Below are 22,557 nucleotides of genomic sequence, written 5' to 3' on the forward strand. Positions count from 1 at the left end.
TTTAGTCATATTGAGATATGAAGTCAGAGGAAATTTTAGGATATGTACAAGAGTCATTCAAAAAGTAACAGCTGTTAAGGAAATATTTTATTTTAACACGGTGGCGTAGTGGTTAGTGCTCTCGCCTTGCAGAACTGGGTCCCCGGATCGAATCCCAGTCAGGGCACTATCTGCAAAGAGTTTGTATGTTCTCTCCATGTCTGCATGGGTTTCCTCCGGGCACTCTGGTTTCCTCCCACATCCCAAAAACACACAGATATGTTAATTGCCCCCCCCCCCCCCACCAAAATTGGCCCTAGACTACAATACATACACTACACGATACATACATAGACATATGACAATGGTAGGTATTATATTGGGAGTTCCTTTGAGGTACAATGAGATTATAGATAGATAGGTAGATATACATACATATACTGTACAGCACTGCGTAAGATGTGGCCGCTATGTAAACACCCTTCCTGATGTCTAACCCTACCCTGCCCCCACCTCGCACAAACACCCTTCCTAATTCCTAATCCCTTCCCACGCCCCACTAGCGAGAAAAATTTGCGAGCCGCCATATGGTTCCATTAAATTACGATTTCTGTGCTTACCAGGAGGTTGAAGCCATGTTTGAACTTTTGGAAACAGTCAGTGAACTCTTCTTCTGGAGGTGGTTTGGCACGTAACGTTAATACACCCTCTAAAATAAGAGAAAACCACAATCTGACCATGTAGAGTAAATGTCAAGTCACATACAGGTTGTTATCTAAGCACTCAGGTTGCAGACATCTAAGGAGGCATCTCACTCCCAATATACAGGTAGGACACCACCAGTCAACCTCACATAGTCATAACAACACTATCTACATAGCTACACACATAGACCATCATTGCCAACAAAGATAGTTCACAGCCATTCATACCTCCAGAGCCTTTTTTCTTCTTTGACTTCCTCCTCTTGGACAGCTCAGAAAAAGCTTCAGCCGCCTTCTGCAGTTTCATTATGAAAAACTCAATGTCGTCTAATATGTGGTTCAGGATTTGCTGTGGGAACATTAATTGTGGAGAATGTTTACCTAAAATCTGAGATGCATACACATGTATTAAGATGGATGGAGGTGGGGAGCTACATAGAAGGTGAGTCGTACTCAAGTACCCCCAACAGTTCATGTTTTGCAGAAAACCAAACACATAATTAGGATCTCAAGAAAGAGAGAGAGAGAGAGAGAGAGAGAGAGAGAGAGAGAGAGAGAGAGAGAGAGAGAGAGAGAGAGAGAGAGAGACACCTTTGTGGTTTTCCACAAAACATGCACTGTTGGAATGTACTTGAGGATTGGGTTGTGAAACTCTGCTTTAGAGGATGGTGAATCATGCAGTCATGATCTGACAACCTTCTGGTGCAAAATGCTTCATAAACTTTTAAGTCTGGATCGCACAAGCAACTGGAATCTTAAGCCCCATCTACACAATACGATTCTTTGTGCGATTCAATTACGATTCTATTTACGATCCGATTAAATCCGACATGTCCCATTGGGATTCGATACGATTCAATTTGATTTGCCATTTCAAAACAATGGCAAATCGAATTGAATCAAATCGAATCCTGATCGGACATGTCGGATTTAATCGGATCGTAAATAGAATCGTAATCTAATCGCACAAAGAATCGTATTGTGTAGATGGGGCTTTAGACATGGAGAACAAACCTAGTAACGGACACCTTATGCTCATAGTTGTCTTTAAGTGCACCCATCATTAAGTCTATGAGACATGCTGATCTCCTTGTAGCTGTAATGATGATCTCCTGGCTGTAACACTGAGTTATCCATCTGTATTAAGAATGCAGATTGGGTGCTCCAACACACTTGCTTTACATTCTTTTCCCATTAAGTACTCAAGTCAGATCAGCAGTACAAATAAGCAGGGGGAACTTTCGCATTGGAAGATAGAACAAGCAGTGTAACAAGTGACCATCACCACAACAAAAGTGAATTTTGTGAATGGAAAAATACAGTGGGATGTGAAAGTTTGGGCAATGTTGTTAATCGTCATGATTTTCCTGTATGAATTGTTGGTTGTCACGATAAAAAATGTCAGTTAAATATATCATATAGGAGACACACACAGTGATATATGAGAAGTAAAATGAAGTTTATTGGATTTACAGAAAGTGTGTAAGAATTGTTCAAACAAAATTAGGCAGGTGCAAAAATTTGGGCACCACAAAAAAGAAATGATATCAACAACTAGTAGATTCTCCTTTTGCAGAAATTACAGCCTGTAGGTTCCAATGAGAGTCTGGATTCTGGTTCAAGGTATTTTGGCCCATTCCCCTTTTCAAAACATCTCTAGTTCATTCAGGTTTGATGGCTTCCGAGCATGGACAGCTCTCTTTAACTCACACCACAGATTTTCAATTATAATCAGGTCTTGAGACTGAGATGGCCATTCCAGAACGTTGTACCTTGTTATGCCCAAATAACTCAATTTTAGTTTCATCAGTTAGACCTGATAACACATTATGTGTCCTTCTAGAGGAATATGTTTCTAGTAAATGACTGCATAATTTCTCTCTGAGAAACTATGCTTAAAGAGACCCTGCATCTCAAGTCTTTACTAGACTTTAGTACCTGAGGCTAGAATTCAAGTGGCTCAGTTTGTGCTGTGGGCAGAGAAAATGCTTCCTCTGCATACAGCATCTCCTTGTGTAAAGTGCACCGAATGGTTGAAGGATGCACAGTGACTCCATCTGCAGCAAGATGATGTTGTAGGTCTTTGGTGCTGGTCTGTGGGTTGACTGACTGATCTCACCATTCGTCGCTTCTATTTAACTGAGATTTTTCTTGGTCTGCCACTTCGAGACTTAACTTGAACTGAGCCGGTGGTCTTCCATTTCCTCAATATGTTCTTAACTGTGGAAACAGACAGCTGTGTCTCCTGTATGATATATTTAACTGACATTTTTTATCGCAACAACCAAGGATTTATACAGGAAAATCATAGCGATTAACAACGTTGCCCAAACTTCCGCATCCCACTGTAGATCACTGACAAGTACCTCCACAAAATTATAGTTTAAAATGAACTTGCTAAAAAAACAAAAACAAACATACAACAATATATTTATCAGTGGATTACCAACAGATTCCACCACACAAGATCAAAAGAACATCAACGAGTGCATTCCTAACAGATCAAATTCCCATATAATGTTGCCAACGCAGATGAGTTGCAGTACCATGTATTTTCCCCATACACCAGTTGAACAGTAAGAGGGACAACATTTCAGGCCTCAGGCTAGGTTCACAGTGGTACGTTGAGTTCCTTGTATAACAGCAACGCAACGGAACGGAACAAGAATGTCAAGCGGCACCTTATGCAAACTTTAGATGGCAGACAATGAAAAGTACGCTTCACTGTCTCTGTTAATGCACATGTTATGCGTAATGCAGTGCATTGGGGGACTATAGTGAGTTTGATCCCAACACACCGCATACACTGTGAACGTTTAATAGACTTACTATTGCGGTTCTATGACTTTCTGAATTAAGATGCCTCAAAAAAAAAGTTGCACCACATTTTTCCTCATGTTACACGACTTGGACTTTTCGGGCTGGTTTACACGGAGGGCAGGTGGTGGTCAGGGCTGCCGGAAGCCGTGTCATCTTGGGACACCTCATTCAGGGGTGGCGGTACAGCGATTGTCTGCGTCCCGTCGCGATTGGCATTTCTCATCCCTGCAAGGGGACATGAAGCCGTGGTGGGTAGGTGACCCTAGACGTTGCATGTGGCTTCTAGGGCTGGCTGAAACGACGCATTAAATCGGGATCAGAACGCCGCATTTGCATAATCACCGGTAACCACCCGATGCTAAACGCTCCCATTCACTTGAATGTGAGGGTTTAGCCGACGAATGCCGAACGCTTGGTGGTAGATGCCACCAAGCGTCCGTGTGAACTAGCCCTTAGGGAGGAAAAACCTCCATACTTGGTTTGCCAGCTACTGGCATTTACATGGTATTTACATGGTATTTACACTACCCAACTAGCACTCCACAGCAACTTTTGGCTTCAAACCAACAAAGCCTATTACAACTTACAAGCATGAATTAATGGAGTATCAGCAGATCCCATCCCACCCAAGCCTTAAATACATGAATGAGTGAGTGTATTTTCAATAGATCACATAATGCCTGCAAATATGTGAACTAAATTGATTAACTACAGCAATTAATCTCCCACCTGACACACACTGGTTAACTGGACTGAGTCAGAAGGTGCATGAACTCCAACAGGTCCAACACACCACAGGTTAGAGACTCTGTGTGCAAATAAGTAATTCTACATGATGTGGGAAGTGTCCATCCCTACATGGAGCCCAAGGAAAGGCTCTGGCTTAATCATCTAGTGCCCCTCATTTGCTCTAATATAAGGAAATAGTTATGAGGTTGTGGTGCGCAGTCTCACTTTACTGTATTTGCTGAAAAACTGATTACAACAGATCCCACCACGCACCAGACAAAAAAAAATAATTGTGGATTCTCAACAAACACATGACTAGTAAATGAATAAAGTGAGTCTCACAACATCTCTGTCGATTCTGGCTTGAAGCATCTTTGGAGACTCTTCTCGATCAGCATTTTGAGCACCTGCATCAAACACAGCAAGAAATTCAACACAAGAAATAGGGATGATTGTACATTCATGCAGTAAAGCAAGATCTAAGAAGTGTAGCTGTGTGTGGCCTCTAAAGGATAAATAGTGGCCCTGATTTACTTAGGCATTTGCAGATATATCCAAATATCTCTGGTGGTGGGTATGTTAAAAGTGATCCAAAATGGTATGAGAGCTGACACCACCCATAGCTGTCTGCAGGGCATTCATTTGAAAAGCGCACCAGGAAAAAAAGGGCAACGGCCAAGATTTTTTTTTCCGGCTTTAAAGGGACTCTGGATAAAGCTGAGATATTTTTCCAGCTATAAAAGGGTGCAAGACATATCTGAGAATTTTTTTTCAGCTACAAATGGGCGTTCGATATAGCTGAGATTTATTTTTCAGCTATAAAAAGGGTGCTCGATATAGCCGATTTTTTTTTGGCTGTAAAATGTTGCTGGATATAGCTGAGATTTTTGGGGGCTATACAAAGGGCGCCAGATATAGCCAAGCTTTTTATTTCTCTTTGTTATAAAAACAGTGCTGATATAGCCGAAAAAGTGATATAGCTGAGAAAAGTAATAAAGCTGAGAAAAGTAATATAGCTGAGAAAAGTGATATAGCCAAGAAAATTGATTACTATGACCTGCCTTCTCCCTACTCTCACACAGAACCCTCCCATGGTGGTGCCTAACCCTAAGACCCCTCCTGGTGGTGCCTAACCAAAACTGAAGAGCTTGCTATAGTATACAAATTTTTTATACAAAAGCCATAAAAAGTAGTGCGCTTACATTAAAATTGCCAAGTACACGCATCTAAAAACAAGTATGTGAGTGCACTACTTTTTTATGGCTTTTGAGTAAAAGATTTATCGAGCTTTAAGTATTTTGTAATTGTCAACCTTACCTCAGTCATATCAAAGCAGTGGTGCAAAGAAATGTGTTGGGCCCTGTTCACACTGCACGCGTTTCCAGCCACGTTTTGGAAACGCGTGCGGGAGGCCGACGCGCACGACATCAGACAGTGCATAGAGTGCACTGTCTGATGTTCACACTGCGTGCGTTCCGGACCTGTGCGTTCCGGGAACGCATGCTGCACGCATTTTTTTGCAAAAACGCGTGGCTGTCCCATTCACTTTTCACTGATGGGATCAGCAACGCAAAGCACACAAACGCAGATGGCGTGCGTTCGCATGCGTTGCGTTCCGCACGCATGGCCATCCACGTTTGTAATGTGAACGGGGCCTTAATTAGTAGTTGTTTGACTGCAGATGCAGAATTTTCACTTAGATTTTGTTTATATTTTTAAAAAAATCCACATATATTTACTGTAAGTTTTCACTGTGGGTGCCTATAATAAGTCTGCAATCAGATAATTGGTAATTTACTATCATTTCAACTACCTCCACTAGGTTTCAATATGACCCACGTGAGGCCTTTTATCCCTTAATAGAGAAAAAAAGGTTTTTGTTGGGTCATGTATGATACCGTCCATAGAGCCACTTGGAGGTCTACGTCCTGTGAGTAGTTTTTAGGTGACCGTGACCATGTTTGGCCAGAAAGATGGCCTCTGGGGGTCAATGACTTTGTGAAACCATAGAGAAGTCTTCTAAGTGATAGTGACGATATTGGTCCAATCACAGAGCAAGCTTCATAGGGATAGAGGTTATTGCGCAACATTTCTGGTCATCTTTCTGTAACCCATCACTACCATCGTCATGCATCCATAAAACATGTATAATTCAATAGAAACCGCATGAATCAGAACCACTTCTCTTAAAGAGACACTGAAGCGAGAATAATTCTCGCTTCAGAGCTCATAGTTAGCTATTCCGCGGCTAAACGGGGGTACCTTCACCCCCAAACCCCCGCCCCGCAAAATCAACGACCAAATTGGTCGTAGATTTTGCTGCTCCTAGAGGCAGGGCTAACGGCTGCAGCCCTGCCTCTCAGCACGTCTATCAGCGGTGCATCGCCGCCTTTCCTCCGCCCCTCTCAGTGAAGGAAGACAGAGGGGGGAGGGGGGGGGAGAGGCGGAGATGCGCGCTGACAGACGTGCGTGGGGCAGGGCTGCGGCGGTTAGCCCTGCCTCAATCAGGAAGAGATCCCTGGCTGCACAGAGGGGATTTCGGGGGGTAAGGGACCCCCGTTTAGCCGCGGGATAGCAGCGTTTTAGCAGGGGCACACATGCCCCTGCTAACTATGAGCTCTGAAGCGAGATTTATTCTCGCTTCAGAGTCTCTTTAAACATCTAGAAGACCAAACAGTAAAATTACACCTACATATATTATTCTAATAAAAATGCATTTCCCATTAAATTTAACCTATTACCGCCACCACTCTCCCAGAGTTAGCAAAATAACAAAAATTGTATATTAACTAAAAATAACATTTTAAAAAATACATAGTTACCTTAGGGACTAAACTTTTTTTTTAATATATGTATGTCATGGGGGTATATTACTGTTATTTTTGCAACTATGGGCTTGTAATTAGTGATAGATGTAAAACAGAAAAAATGCACCTTTATTTCCAAATAAAATACTGTCACCATACATTGTACTAGGGCCATAATTGAAATGTTGTTATAACCGGGACAAAATGTCCAAATAAAATGTGTGGCTTTTAGCCATGGTAAACTTGCAGAAGGAGAAAAGGGAACACAGAGCCCAAAATAGTGTAGTACGTTCAGAAAGCTGTTGGTAGTAGTAAGGTGTATAAGAGTTTATACTCACAAACGTGGGTTACAGTACAAGGCAACCATTGTACAGGCGGGTGGGGATGTTATGAACTGAACTACTTGTTGGGGAGGTAAGCCCACCACTGTCACCCTATTAAAACTATTAAAACGTTTTTTAAAACTTTTTTACTCTATTCTGGCACCTCTGTTCAAGCTTTTCTTCACATTTATCTATGGTAGCGCGTTTTATTTTAAAACTATAATGGCCAAAAAACTGAGAAATAATGAATTTGTTCCATTTTTTTTTCTTATTACTCCCATTAAAATATATTTAGAATTAAATAATTCTTTTTTTTTTTTGGTAAAACAATTTTTATTGGTTCAGAAAGGGTCAGCGTCATATACATCTATTATAACAAAATAGAATCATCAAGGATATTACAAGAACAGTGAGTCATGTATTACCAAGAGTCACGATTATCCGTATGAATGTAGAAAATATTTGACCATTAGAACCTAATTTTACACATTATAAGAGGAAAGAGGAAGAAGCAAAGAGGCAGAAAGGGTAAGGTACAAAGGAGAGAAATAGAGAAGGGTGTGAGGGAGGGGGGGAGGCTAGGTCTCTACCGACAGATAGGCACTGTTAGAAGATGAAAAACCTTAGGTACACATTATGCATGTTAAACAAATGACATATATCCAATAACAAGACCAATAGGGTAACCTGTGTCCATAATCAGGGGAGGAGCACAGTGGGGGTGTATATCCCAACTAGGTAGAACATACTTTGGGGTCTGTAGGTATCGAGGGAGTTAGTTTAGTTTCTCTATAGTCGATCCAAACAGCCCACTGGAACATAAATTTGTTTTAATCTGGAGCATCTCCTTTTTTTTCTGAGAAGTACAGCTTGCATAAGACCCCTTCCCTTTGATCTCAGCAGGGTGTCTATCAGCTGTCCAAATGCCACCATTAAAATACTCAGCTGAGATGCTTATCTATATTGCAACCTCTGTTCCCAAGAAACTCTTACAAATAGATTCTGCTTTGATTACCCCTCTAAAATCCTTTGGGATTCTCAAGAAAACAAGGCGGGGGAAGAGGGGAGGAGGTGCAGGCACCCATAAATCAAAGCCAAAGCAATCATCACATATCTATAAATCAGCTGTATGAGTAAAGGACCCAGATAACAGAGACAGCTGCCACACTCCTGATTACAACCCCCAGCCAGGAGCTAGGAACACAGACCTCAAAGTTAAGGGAAACAACATTAAAGCAGTACTCTGCAATGCCAGGTCCATAAACAACAAAACAGCAGTTATTCATGATCTAATAGAGGCTTCAGATCTAGCTTTAATTACAGAGACATGGTTAGATCAGAACTCAGGACCCACTCTCGCAGCTGTGGTACCAGACAATTACTCAGTTTTACACTGTGAAAGGCAAAACCGCAAGGGCGGAGGATTAGCTCTGTGCTTCAAATCCAGTTTGAATATTAAACCCCTTGCTGTAGCCCCCACCCCTCTTTTGAATGTCTAGCAGCCCAGCTCTCAGCTGGAAAAAAAATAAACATACTGATTGTCTACCGACCCCCTGACGCTGGCTCAGCTTTTCTCAAGGAAATAGCAGAACTTGTATCTTGCATAACACTGAAACACCCTAGGTGGATAATTCTTGGAGACTTTAACGCACGGGTCGATACACACTCTTCCCAATTTGGAACCAAGCTACTTCTCTCCATGAATGAACTGGGCTTCTCTCAAGCCGTCAACCTCCCTACCCACAAAAAAGGACACACTTTGGACCTCATTTTCCATTCAGAACTCCTAATATCCAATGTGGAAATTGATCCAGTAGTTTGGTCAGACCACCACACTGTCCACTTCTCCTTTACAGCACCGGCTACAAAACACCAAGTGAAAGAACTAATAAAATATCGTTCCTTGAAAGGTTTGACACCCCAACACCTTCAGAACAGCCTCAATCTAGGTGGACTGACAGATCACAACTTAGGCCTTGAATCCATGGTCCTTAAATATAACCACGATGTCTCAGCCGCTTTTGACGCCATAGCTCCCTTAAAGATTAAACGTTCCGCACCATTACATCACGCTCGCTGGTTTGACAACTCTATAAAGGAACTAAAGAAACAGGGACGCAGACTGGAACGAAGGTGGCGCAAACATCAGTCTCCTGATGACAAACTTTCCCTAATTGCTCACCTGAAAAAATATCAAACGATGATTAACAAAAAGAAGTCCTTATTCCTGTCTCACGAAATTGCAAATGCAGCCAACAGACCTGCCCAACTCTTCCGCACGGTTGACAGTCTCTGCAATCCATCTTGCAGGAAATCCAGCATCAGACCTTCACAGGAACTGTGCGAGAAATTTGCCCACTTCTTCTCAGACAAAGTCTCCTCCATACGATCTGCCATTCAATTCACAGCCCCAGAAACCCATGCAGAGCCGTATAACAGGTGCAAAAATAGCCTACCACCATGGTCTGATTTTAAGGTAATCACTGAAAAAGAAATCTTGGATATCCTCTCAAACCTTCGCCAGACTACCTGCGATCTGGACCCTGGCCCCACTAAGTTCATGTTGAAATGCCCTGAACTATTTACACCGGCATTCCACAAAATAGTCAACGGCTCCTTACAAGAAGGGTGGTTTCCCTCTACTCTGAAAGAAGCAATCGTCATGCCTCTACTCAAGAAACCATCCTTAGACCCAGATGCTCTAAACAGCTACAGACCTGTCTCAAACCTCCCCTTTCTGGGAAAAGTTATTGAAAAGGCTGTCTACCTCCAACTTGAAGCCAGGCTCTCCAGAAACAACATCCTTGACCCTCTTCAATCTGGTTTCAGGAAATATCACAGCTGTGAAACAGCCCTCACCCAGATTTGCAATGATCTGCTCATTGCAAGAGACAAGGGTCAATGTTCCATCCTGATTTTGCTCGACCTCTCAGCGGCTTTTGACACAGTCGATCATGAAATCTTACTCAACAGGCTACAAGAGTACTGTGGCATAGATGGCATTGTTCTCCGGTGGTTCAACTCCTTCCTGGCTGGCAGAACACAAAGGGTAGCCTTAGGGCCCTTCCTCTCCAACCCTGTACCACTAAAATACGGTGTACCTCAGGGCGCAATATTATCCCCTTTACTGTTCACCATATACATGCTGCCACTTGGAGAAATCATACAAAAACATGGCCTGACATATCATTGCTATGCTGATGACACCCAGCTATATTTGTCATTCAAACCTGATGTCACAGACCCTACTCCACAAATAAACGCATGCTTAGCTGAGCTTCAGGAGTGGATGAATAATAATTGGCTAAAACTTAATGCTGACAAAACTGAGGTTCTTGTTATCGAGGGCCAGGGCTCAACAGCAAAGCAGCTCCAGTCTCAACCAACACCGCTAAGGATAGGGAGCTCAGACCTGAACAACTCAGACTGTGTGCGCAGCCTGGGAGTACTGATTGATGGGAAATTAAGCTTCAGGAATCAAATCTCAGCTGTTGTGAAACATTCCTTCTTTCACCTAAGGAATATTGCAAGGATTAAACACCTAATTCCTTCAGAGGATCTTCCAACCCTAGTTCATGCCTTCGTCACATCAAGGTTAGACTACTGCAACGTCCTCTACACAGGCCTGCATAAGAAAGACTTACGCCGCCTGCAATTAGTACAGAATGCTGCCGCAAGGCTGTTAACGAGCCAACCCCGCCATTGCCACATAACACCAACCCTGAGCTCACTCCACTGGCTACCGATAAAATGGAGAATTCTGTTTAAGATTGCCTTACTGACATTCAAATCCTTGCACAATCTGGGCCCTGGATACCTGAAGGACTTGTTGCAACTACATCACACCCCCCACAATCTTAGATCAAAAGGACGTAACACCTTGGTCACCCCCAGAGTCCACCTCAAAACCTTTGGAGACAGAGCCTTTTGTCATGCTGCCCCTACACTTTGGAACTCCCTGCCACACCCAATCAGGACAGCCCCATCCCTGGAAGCATTTAAGTATAAACTGAAAACCTACCTTTTCAGTCTGGCATTCATGAACATCTGACTATCTCCTCTGTAACACAACCCAGCCTGAAACCCTGTATTAATCTGAGACACAGCTATGCGCTTTGAGTCCTATGGGAGAAAAGCGCTTTACAAATGTTATTGTATTGTATTGTATTGTATGATTATCTTGTGCTGTGAGGACTAGTTCCTCCATTCTCATAATCTCATTAATGGTGCAAATTAAGTCTTTCTGAGCAGGTGTGAATACTGTCTTCCAATGTAAAGACATTAAGTAGCGGACTGCGGTGAGAAGGTGGCGTAATGTGTTTTTTTTTTGCAGATCTAATGGAACCAGGTATAAGAGAGAGCATAAATGTTATTGTATGACAGCGCTCCTCTTCTTGAGTCCTTATACCTAGAAAAGATGAACACATCTAGACATAGTGCATTACTGTTAATTATCAACTGTTCCTTTATATAACACCCATCAAGTGCCAATCTTGTGTTCACTCGTGCTCCAGTGCATAAATTCCACCAATCTCAAAGCAAGATATGAGCTCACCAGATATATGCCACCTCACAAACCAGGTGGGTCTAGCGTGTAAGATATTCCACTGCGATGAAGCGTTTTCAATTTTCAAACAGGTAATTTAATCCAATTTCCTCAATAAAACAATGAAAAACACATAGCATAAAATCCTTTAAAAAAGAGAAATTCCTGCGCTATAGTGCGCACTCACATAATCCTCATTAGGTTCTAGGCATGTAAGGTAGGTCAGGCTCCTGTCCCAGTGATGCACCCTTAGTCACGGCGTCCCGCTTTCCATAGAGTTGGTCTCACTGCGAACTCAGATGTGCCCGGCCACTGCTCGTTCTGCTTCCTGCTTCCTGTGACGTCAGACGCTCCCCGCACCGCCTTACGCGTTTCGTCCCCTAGGACTCAGGCCTAGGGGACGAAACGCGTAAGGCGGTGCGGGGAGCGTCTGACGTCACAGGAAGCAGAACGAGCAGTGGCCAGGCACATCTGAATTTTGTCTATCAAATCCTAAAAAGGACTTAGCTTGGACCCCTGGGAGAAAATCTAGATTGTCTAGTATGGAGGTCAGTGGACCTGGGATGGAGGAGATAAATGTGTTGGAGAGCAATGAATCCCAGAGTGAGAGGACACTTGTAACCCAAATAGGGCATTTTGGAATATTTTGAAGAGAGGACCTATTTGTCCAAGGTAAAGCTCTTGTATCTAAGCCAAGTATATTAGATTCTAACATAACCCATTGTTTAGTGTCCCTACTGTGAAACCAGTCGATAATATGCGTTAGGATGGCTGCTTTATAGTACATATCAAGATTTGGTAGGCTTAACCCATCATCCAGTTTTGGTTTACAGAGGAGGGAATATTGTAGGCGTGGTTTTTTATGTGGGCCCCATACATATGTGGTAAATAGTGTTTTCACGGATTTAAAGAAGGCTTTAGGGATAATGATTGGGATGGTCTGTAAGAGGTAGAGAAATTTAGGGAGAATGTCCATTTTTAGGGTGTTTATTCTGCCTAGCCATGATGGTCTGTTATAGGAGGGTTTTTTAGATCTGATGTAATTTTTTGTAAGAGGGGTAGGTAATTGGCTTGATAGAGGTCTTGAACATTTGGAGTAATGTTTATACCCAAGTATCGTATGTGATGTGAGGTCCATTTAAAGGGAAAGCTGTTTTGTAAGGGCTTACATATATGATGAGGGAGAGAGATATTAAGCATTTCTGTTTTGGAGATGTTCATTTTGAAGTTACTTAATGCCCCAAATGTTTCGGCTTCTGCCAAAATATTAGGAATAGAAATTTGAGGAGATGTAACGAAAAGTAGCAGGTCATCTGCATATAGTGCAGCTTTAAAGTGAGACGTCCCACAGTGGATTCCCTGGATTGATGGATTCTGCCTGAGGGCTGTGGCAAAGTGTTCCATCGTTAGGATGTATAATAGTGGAGAAAGAGGGCACCCTTGGCGGGTGCCATTACTGATCTTGAAGGCGTCCGACAGGATCCCATTGACTCTAACCCTTGCAGTGGGGCTACTGTAGAGGGCCATAATTTTTTGTAAAAGGGAGGATCCTAGACCCACATTTTGGAGAGTGAGCTCCAGAAATTGCCAATGGACCCTGTCGAACGCCTTCTCGGCATCAATGGACATCAGACAAGATTTATTATTTGATTTTTGGGCATATTCAATCAGTGTTATTGTTTTGAGGACATTGTCTCGGGCCTCCCTGTGAGGGACAAACCCGGATTGGTCTGTATGTATCAGATCAGGGATGTAGGGTTTGAGGCGGTCCGCAATTATTTTGGCATAGATTTTCATGTCTAGGTTAATTAAAGAAATAGGACGATAGCTGCCACATTCTTTGGGATCTTTCCCTTCTTTAGGAATGACAGTGATGTGTGTTTGCAAGGCTTGGGTTGGGAATGGGGTAGTTGCTGAGACGGAGTTGAAGGATTTACAAAGGTATGGTATGAGAAAATTCTGAAATTTTTTATAGAAAGGAGCAGTGTATCCATCGGGCCCCGGGCATTTCCCATTTTTAGAGGAGCGGATTGCAGAAATGATTTCGACTTCCGTGAAGTCTTCATCTAGCTCTTTAATAATATCATCGGTAAGTCTAGGCAATTTAGTAGAGTTTAAATAATTCAGGATTTTTTTGTTGAGTTCAGGTTTGGAGAGGTCACTGTACCTTCTGACAATATTATATAGGGATTGATAATACGATCGAAAGGTGTTAGCTATTTCCCTTGGTTTTGTGACTGTGCCTCCTATGGGGGAGTTCATGGAAGGGATGAAGGATGCAGAGGGTCTTGGATGTATAAAACGGGCGAGGGTTCTAGCACATTTATTACCCGTCTCGTAGATGTGGGCTTTGAGTTTTTCCCGTTGTATAAGTGTTTCCGTGTCTAAAATTCTTAGAAGGTTGTGTCTGAGAGTGGACAGTCGGAGTTCAACTTCAGGTGTTTGAGAGGTTTTGTGCCGTGTTTCAAGAAGGTGGATCTCACCAAGCAGATTAGATATTTGAGAGGATCTCTCTTTCTTAATGCGAGAGCCATGTGCAATAAATTGACCCCGGAGTACACACTTCAGGGCCTCCCATTTCACCACAGGAGAGGTATCATCTTCTTTATGAGATTCCCCGAAATCTATAATGGCCTGTTTCACGGAGGCAAAGCAGGTGGTATCTGAGAGAAGGGAGGTGTTAAGTCGCCATGAAAAGTCTGGTCTATGTGATCCACCAACTTAAAGACAGCACTGAACAGGGGAATGGTCTGACCATATAAATGAGCCAATCTTACTTTGTGTGCAAAAATCTAATAATGAGTGAGAGATAAGGATGTAGTCGATCCTACTGTATGAATGATGCAAGTTGGAAAAAAAAGTAAAATCCTTTCCCTTAGGATTCATTGCTCTCCAACTGTCCACCAACCTAAGATCATGGAGTTTCCTTTTGATCTTAATATTCATAGACCTGGGGATTGACGATTGACCTGAGGAAGTGTCTAGAGTAGGGTCTAGTGCCATATTAAGATCTGCAGCAATAATGGTTTGACCTTCAGCAAATTTCTCCAGTTTGTTCAAATAGGTAAGGAGAGCTTTCCCTTGTTGTCTATTGGGAGAATAAATCGATGCAATAGTATAAATCCTGGATTGGAATTTGATCTTTAGAAAGATGTAGCGACCCATTGGGTCAAGCTGTTGATCAGTGATTTCTACTTGCATAGACTTATGAAATCCAATAGAGACACCTTTAGAACGACTGTCTGGGTTATAACAGTGGTGCCATACCGGGTAATATTTAGAGGAGATAGGTGGTGTATGATTAAGTTTGAAGTGGGTCTCCTGCAACATGAGAATAGACGCTCTCTGCTTATGATTTGTGAACAAGAAGCAGATCTGGGCACCATCCGTCATTCAGCTTATTTATTGTAAAACAGCTTGTGCAGTGTACAAAGTCAAATAGTTATCACCTGGTATTCCATGGCGTATGTGGAGTGGGTTGGAGGTGGGTGCTCAGGGCTGTGGAAGGGTCGGCGACGGCCGTTTCGCGTCCACCAGGACGCTTGGTCACGCTGCGTTCCACAAGAAAGGCAACCGAAGCGGGACCGGCATATGACGGGGAAAAGCCCCGCCCCTTCCGGTGGCGCGACGGCGCCCATCCTCGGAGGTGATTGGTCGGCTGGCAGAGAGGGCCTGGCTCACAGTGCGCATGCGGGACTCAGTGACGCGCAACAGATGCGACCTACAAGCTCTCTGCTTATGAGCATGGTATAAGATCTGGGAGCGTTTATTCGGAATGTTAAAGCCTTTCACATTATTTAATAACACATTTAGGTCACCCATGATCCTTAGATGGTGTTGATAAGAAAAGAGGCATGTCGGGCATCACACTGTCAGTAGGGGGGGAGAACAGGGAGGATATAGTGGAGGAGAGGAAAGAAAGTAGTCAAAGTGGAAAAGCAGAAAAGAAGAGGGTATAGAAAAAGCAGATAGCGAGCTATCTGTGAGAGGTAGAGAGCTGAACAAGCGAGTCCAGCTGAACCTCCAAAGGCACGAAAAAAGTGGCCATACCAAGGCAAAAAGCCTTGGATGGCGGTGTGCAGGGGAGCGCGGGAGCCCATCACGGAGAAGGGGGTGACCACGCCCACTCCACATTGCTGCACCTAAACATACATTGAGAATTATATAGAACTGGCTCAACCGCTACAGATATTCCTTCGTTTTTCAAAAGAAAAGAAACAAAAAAAAAAAGAACCCAGGGTGACCATTATACATGTAATTCAATTAACTATGTCTTATGAACCAGGGATAATGTATAGACAAAGGTTCAAAGGTATTTAACAACCGTTATAAAGGTGAACGACCTCTGAACCAGTATGGTTTAGTCTCTGCATCAGCATCCCTGTAAAATCAAAGGTTATAACATAATAGTAATGTCCACCTGTAACAGTAAGATGGGTAGAAGGAAAGGAACGGGGGTAACGGGGGGAGGGGGTTGAGGAACTAGAAGAAACAAAAATACTTGCGACCCATCAAGCCCAGTCGGGGCTTGGAGAAATAGACGTCCAGATATCCAGGGCTAAGTGCCTTAGAAGAACGAGATCAAGTCACATTCTGTCTATAGCGAGACCGCTGGAGCCGCCATTTCTTACGTTGTGGTAGGCCAGGTTTGTTGCTCTGCAGGGGGAAAGGCCATTCGCCTAAAGTCACAGTTGGGAGATCAAATGCACGGAGGATTCTATGTAGATCTGTGGGAGATGTAAAGTTAGCCGATTTCCCGTCGTGAGTAATGGTCAGACGAAAAGGGTATCCCCATCTGTACTGCATCTGGCGTTCACGGAGCATTGAAGTGAGCGGACCAAGTGCCTTACGCATTTGAAGAGTAGTGCGGGAAAGGTCCGGCAGTATGATGATCTTGGCACTGTCCACCTCAATGTCTGGTTGGGGGCGAGCAGCACGTAGTATTTCCTCCTTCAGACCAAAAAAGTGTATACGGCAAATAATGTCCCTAGGAAGAGATTGATCAGGGCGCTTGGCAGCAAGGGCTCTGTGAGCCCGGTCTATTTCAATTTGAGTGTCTGTGGGACGGTTAAGAAGGTTGTTGAAGAGTGTGATCAGTGTGGGGTTAAGCGAGGCGGAATCGACAGATTCGGGGAGGCCTCTAATCCTGAGATTGTTCCGTCTATTGCGGTTTTCATAATCATCCATTTGAAGGAAGAAAGATTGAAGGCACTGACCTTGAGAGTTAATCTGGTCTTGTTGGGCCTCGACTCGAGCATAGAGATCCCCCTGTGCTGCGTCAATTTCTTCTAATCGGCCGCCTATCGAGGTAATATCTGCCTTAAGGTCTGTCATCTCCCGCCTATATGCCGCTTCAATGCGGGCCACACAGTTCTCGAGGTCGTCCTTTGTGGGGAGCGTACGGATGTATTCGTGTAGGTCAACCTCTATGTAGTCGCTGGATATGGAGCGGGGTTAGCCCCCAGGTTGGGTGGTGGCCGCTAGTGGTGAGATCTGCGGCGAGCGCCTGGCAGCATTCTGCGGTGAGTGTTGAGCGTTCGCCAGGGGAGATGATCTGGGAGAAATTCCCTCGAGGTGGGCGGTGGCCACCATTGGTGAGGCCTGCTGCGAGCGCACGGACGTGGTCTGCGGTGAGTACGGGGCATTCAACTGCGGGGATGATCCAGGCGGTCTAAGTGGAGAGTTCTGGGGATGTTGGGTGTCCGCAGTCGGTGGGGAAGCTTGAGCGGTACCTGCTTTGGGTAGCTGAGGCTTTGGAGAGTTTCCATGTTGCGCAGCATTCTGGCGTGGGGATGTAGAGGCTTCAGACGCCATCTTGGATGAGCGCGCATCAGCGAGCTGTTTCTCCAGTGGTCTCAAGAAGTGTTTGATTTGTGATCTACTGGGCTTGGGAGGTGCAGAATCTTTCCCCCTCTTCCTCCGACCCGTCATGAGCAAGCTGTGAGCCGTATAATTAAGGTTAGGCAGCAGGGAGAGAGCGCGGGCCCGGGAGCTTAAGCAGTCTGCGTCCTCATCCGGCAACGAGCAAGCCACGCCCCCTAGAATTAAATAATTCTTAGCATAATGTACCACCCAAAGAAAGCCGAATTGGTGGCAAAATAAGTAGTAATAAAGTAATAAAGTAGTGATAAAGTTATTGTGAGTGAAAGAGCGCTGAAATGTGTAAATTGCTCTGGTCCATAAGGGGAAAAAAACCCTCGATGGTTAACTGGTTAAAAGCCAGCTAAAGTGAGAGCTATAAGGAGGCCGCCATATTTATCTCCTTTTAAACAAATTTGTCAGAATCGTATATTTTTTCCCTTTTTCCCATTAAAATGCATAGAAAACAAAATAGTTTGAGGGAAAAAAAATGCCATACAATGGACGTATATAGTTTGTCTTGGAAAAAAAAACAATATAGGTTTCATTTTGGTGTCATAAGTAGAGATACAGTTATTGCTGATTTAACCACTTAAGGACTGCAGTCTTAAAACCCCTTAAGGACCAGACACTTTTTTTTCCATTCAGACCACTGCAGCTTTAACGGTTTATTGCTCGGTCATACAACCTACCACCTAAATTAATTTTACCTCCTTTTCTTGTCACTAATACAGCTTTCTTTTTGTGCCATTTGATTGCTTCTGTGATTTTTAGTTTTTATTATATTCATCAAAAAAGACATGAATTGTTTAAAAAAAAAATTTACTTTCTGTGCTGACATTTTTCAAATAAAGTAAAATTGCTAAATACATTTTTGTCCAAATGTATTGTGCTACATATCTTTGATAAAAAAAAAAATAAATCTAATAAGTGTATATTTATTGGTTTGGGTAAAAGTTATAGAGTTTACAAACTATGGTGCAAAAAGTGAATTTTCCCTTTTTGAAGTATCTCTGACTCTTCTGAGCACTTGTCATGTTTCATGAGGTGCTACAATTCCAGGATAGTATAAATACCCCCCAAATGACCCCATTTTGGAAAGAAGACATCCCAAAGTATTCACTAAGAGGCATGGTGAGTTCATAGAAGATTTTATTTTTTGTCACAAGTTAGCGGAAATTGATTTTTATTGTTTTTTTTTTTCCCAAAGTGTCACTTTCCACTAACTTGTGACAAAAAATAAAATTTTTAAGGGCTCAAAACCATGAGGAGTAATCTGCAAACCAAATGCCTTTAAAATGACTGTTCAGGGGTATAAGCATCTGCAAATTTTGATGACAGGTGGTCTATGAGGGGCCGAATTTTGTGGAACCGGTCATAAGCAGGGTGGCCTCTTAGATGACAGGTTGTATTGGCACTGAAGTGCAGGAAGCGCAGGATGTTCTCAAATCGTGACCTGGACATGGAAGCAGAGAACATGGGCATGTGATGTATTGGGTGCGTAGACCAATAAGACCGCAATACATTCCTTTTGACTAGACCCATGTTAAGGAGAAGGCCCCAAAAAATGTTACGTTAGGAAACTAGGAGTGGTTTCCACCGAAAAGGCTGGACATGGTAGCTTCTTGGATTGGTGGTTGTGTATTGTGTGGCATAACGGTTGGTCTCAGCCACAATTAAGTCGTAGAGACCAGCAGTGATCAGAAAAAAAAATTTCTGTCATTGCGGTGGGGAGGGTGAGGTTTTGGCCGGGTGATCAGAAGCCCGCAGGGGGCAGATTAGGGCCTGATCTGATGGATAGAAGTGCTAGGGGGTGACAGGTGGTGATTGATGGGTGTCTCAGGGGGTGATTAGAGGTGAGAATAGATGCAATCAATGCACTGGGGAAGTGATTGGAAGGGGATCTGAGGGTTTGGCCGAGTGATCAGGAGCCCACATGGGGAAAATTAGGGCCTGATCTGATGGGTAGGTGTGCTAGGGGGTGACAGGTGGTGACAGGAGGTGATTGATGGGTGTCTCAGGGTGTGATTAGAAGGGGGAATAGATGCAAGCAATGCACTGGGGAGGTGGTCAGGGGGGGGGGGGGTCTGAGGGCAATCTGAGGGTGTGGGCGGGCAATTGAGTGCCCGCAAGGGGCAGATTAGGGTTTGATCTGATGGGTAGCAGTGACAGGTGGTGATTGATGAGTGATTGATGGGTGATCAGTGGGTGATTAGAGGGGAGAACAGATGTAAATAATGCACTGGGGAGTTGATCAGGGGGGGGGGGGGTCTGAGGGCATTCTGAGGGTGTGGGCAGATGTTTGGGTTCCCGCAAGGGCAGATTAGGGTCTGATCTGATGGGTAGCAGTGACAGGTGGTGACAGGGGGTGACTGATAGGTGATCAGGGTGTAATTAGAGGGGAAAATAGATGCAAGCGATGCACTGGCGAGGTGATCAGGGTGTGTCTGAGGGTGATCTGAGGGTATGGGCGGGTAATTGGGTGCCCGCAAGGGGCAGATTAAGGTCTGATCTGATTGGTAGCAGTGACAGGTGGTGATAGGGGGTGATTGATGGGTGATTGACAGGTGATCAGTGGATGATTAGAGGGGAGAACAGATGTAAACAATGCACTTGGGAGGTGATCTGAGGGCAGGTCTGCAGGCAATCTGAGGGTGTGGGCGGGTGATCAGGTGCCCGCAAGCGGCAGGTTAGGATCTGATCTGATGGGTGGGGGTGGGTCTGGGGAGGATCTGAGGGTGTGGGGGGTGATCAGGAGCCCCCAGGGGGCAGTTTAGGACCTAATCTAAAATATAGCGTTGACAGATAGTGACAGGGAGTGATTGATGGGCGATTAGGGGGGTGATTGGGTGCAATTGGGTGCAAACAGTGGTCTGAGGGGGAGGGTCTGAGGAGTGCTGTGGGAGATCAGGGGGCAGGGGGGGCAGGATCAGTGTGCTTGGGCGTTTACTAGAAGGGCTGCCTCCTGCCCTGGTGGGTCCCTCGATCACTGGGACCACCAGGGCAGGAGGCAGCCTGTATAATACACTTTGTTAACTTAAAGTGTATGGGGCAGATCGGGGGTTAACAACCTGCCGGGTGGGCGGAGCCTAATGCCGGCGGATGCACGCGCATCATGCACGCGATCCCCGGGCAACTCAGTCCCCCAGGTACCGCCGCCGATCGGTGTTACGCGGTCCTGGGGGGTGCCACTTTGCTGACACCCATAGGTAGTGGGTGGTCGGCAAGTGGTTAATAGGGACATAGCTAAAACATCAAAACTGCTCTGGTACATAAGGGGAAACAAGGTCTGGATGCAACATGGTTAAGGGATGGCAGCATGGTAACCAGAGGCAAAGCTAGAGGGGTGTAGGCATGGCTTGTGCCATGGGCGCCACAGCACCATGGGCGCCTATGGCTGCCCCTTCCTCCCACATGCTCCACCACCATACTGATAAATGCAGCTCGTAACATATACTTGGGGGTCTATAACTCTGGTGACCTATGCTGGGGGCTACCTCTGATTAACAATACTGGGGGGCTAATTCTTACTACGTATACCCGGAGGCACCTCTGGCTATCAATACTGTGGTGTACACTTCTGGATATCAATACTGCAGGAACACCTTCAGTCTGCATACGTGGCACAATTGGATATGGTGCGCAAATGGATATGGGGCACAATTTAAGTATTTGCCATAGGCGCTATATTACCCAGATACGCCCCTTATGGTAACTAACAATTTTCCATGCAGAGCTGCATTCCCAGTCTAAACATTGTCTACATGAAGTTTGTATGTTCTTCCCATGTTTGCTTGGCCTTACTCCTGATGGTGCCTGTGTGGCAAATTTAGAAGCCCTCACAGGGGAATGGGGAAGCTTTTAAAGGGCAATTTAGGAGATAAGAATATAGAGGCTGCCATATTTATTTCCATTAAAACAATACCACTTGCCTGGCAGTCATGCTGATCCTCTGCCTCTTATACTTTCAGCCAGAGACCCTGAACAAGCATGCAGCAGATCAGGTGTTTCTGACATTATTGTCAGATCTGACAAGATTAGAGGCATGCTTGTTTCTGGTGCGATTCAGACATTATTGCAGCCTAATAGACCAGCAGAGCTGCCTGCTATTGTTTAAAACAAAATATATATGGCAGCCTCCATATCCCTCTCACTGCAGTAGTCCTTTAAGGGACGCCGTCTGTATAGGGCCCAATAGTGGAAAGGCATCTAATGGATAATGAATGTGATTGCCTGTTAGACAGAACAGTGTAACAGTGTATTTATAGACCACCAATCACCAAGATAACTCTTCGATAGCAGAAGACAGATTAGATGCTTATCAAAAAAGTACAGTGACTTCAAACTAGAATGAATGCTTTTTTCTCTTACCGTCTCCATATTCTGCCCAGGATGACCAGGTAGGTACACGACCCCGCATATCTCCCTGGATGAAGGATCCAGGGGGCTTTGGAGCAGAGGCATGAGGAGGAGGAGGAACTTTACTGTCACTTGCTGCAATGTTCCTAATGAATAAAGAAAATGTTACTGAAGAATGTGAAACTCAGCCAAACTGCAGTCAACGAGCCTTACCCAGATAAATGACCAGAAGGAAACCTATGGGCTCTACCCAATCAAAGCCATGTTACAGATTGGTTGACCCCGTAGGGGTCACAAGTAGTGACCACAATTAACTCCAGATATTACAGTAGATCACATGACAATACCTGAACTCAATGTTTAATCTGACAAATGCAGTAAATTTATGGGATGTGGCTAGTGGAGAAGCAAAGCTAGGGATATTAACCACT

The 22,557-nt window shown here is 44.2% G+C and overlaps 1 protein-coding gene across 4 annotated transcripts in view; it reads right to left on the minus strand.

Moving 5' to 3' along the window:
* Positions 1 to 565: 565 nt before the first annotated feature.
* LOC137561603 (epidermal growth factor receptor kinase substrate 8-like) overlaps positions 566 to 22,557 on the minus strand; it is a 150,737-nt gene continuing 128,745 nt past the window's right edge. For all 4 annotated transcript variants that reach the window (XM_068272915.1, XM_068272916.1, XM_068272913.1 and 1 more), the window contains exons 9-12: positions 22,139 to 22,272; positions 4,575 to 4,639; positions 912 to 1,032; positions 566 to 688 (exon numbers count right to left, since the gene is read on the minus strand). In XM_068272915.1, the coding sequence (XP_068129016.1) occupies positions 576 to 688; positions 912 to 1,032; positions 4,575 to 4,639; positions 22,139 to 22,272 (433 nt within the window). In that variant the 3' untranslated portion in view covers positions 566 to 575. The remainder of the gene's footprint in view (positions 689 to 911; positions 1,033 to 4,574; positions 4,640 to 22,138; positions 22,273 to 22,557) is intronic.

This window comes from Hyperolius riggenbachi, chromosome 3, assembly GCF_040937935.1.
Source record: "Hyperolius riggenbachi isolate aHypRig1 chromosome 3, aHypRig1.pri, whole genome shotgun sequence".
NCBI lineage: Eukaryota > Metazoa > Chordata > Amphibia > Anura > Hyperoliidae > Hyperolius > Hyperolius riggenbachi.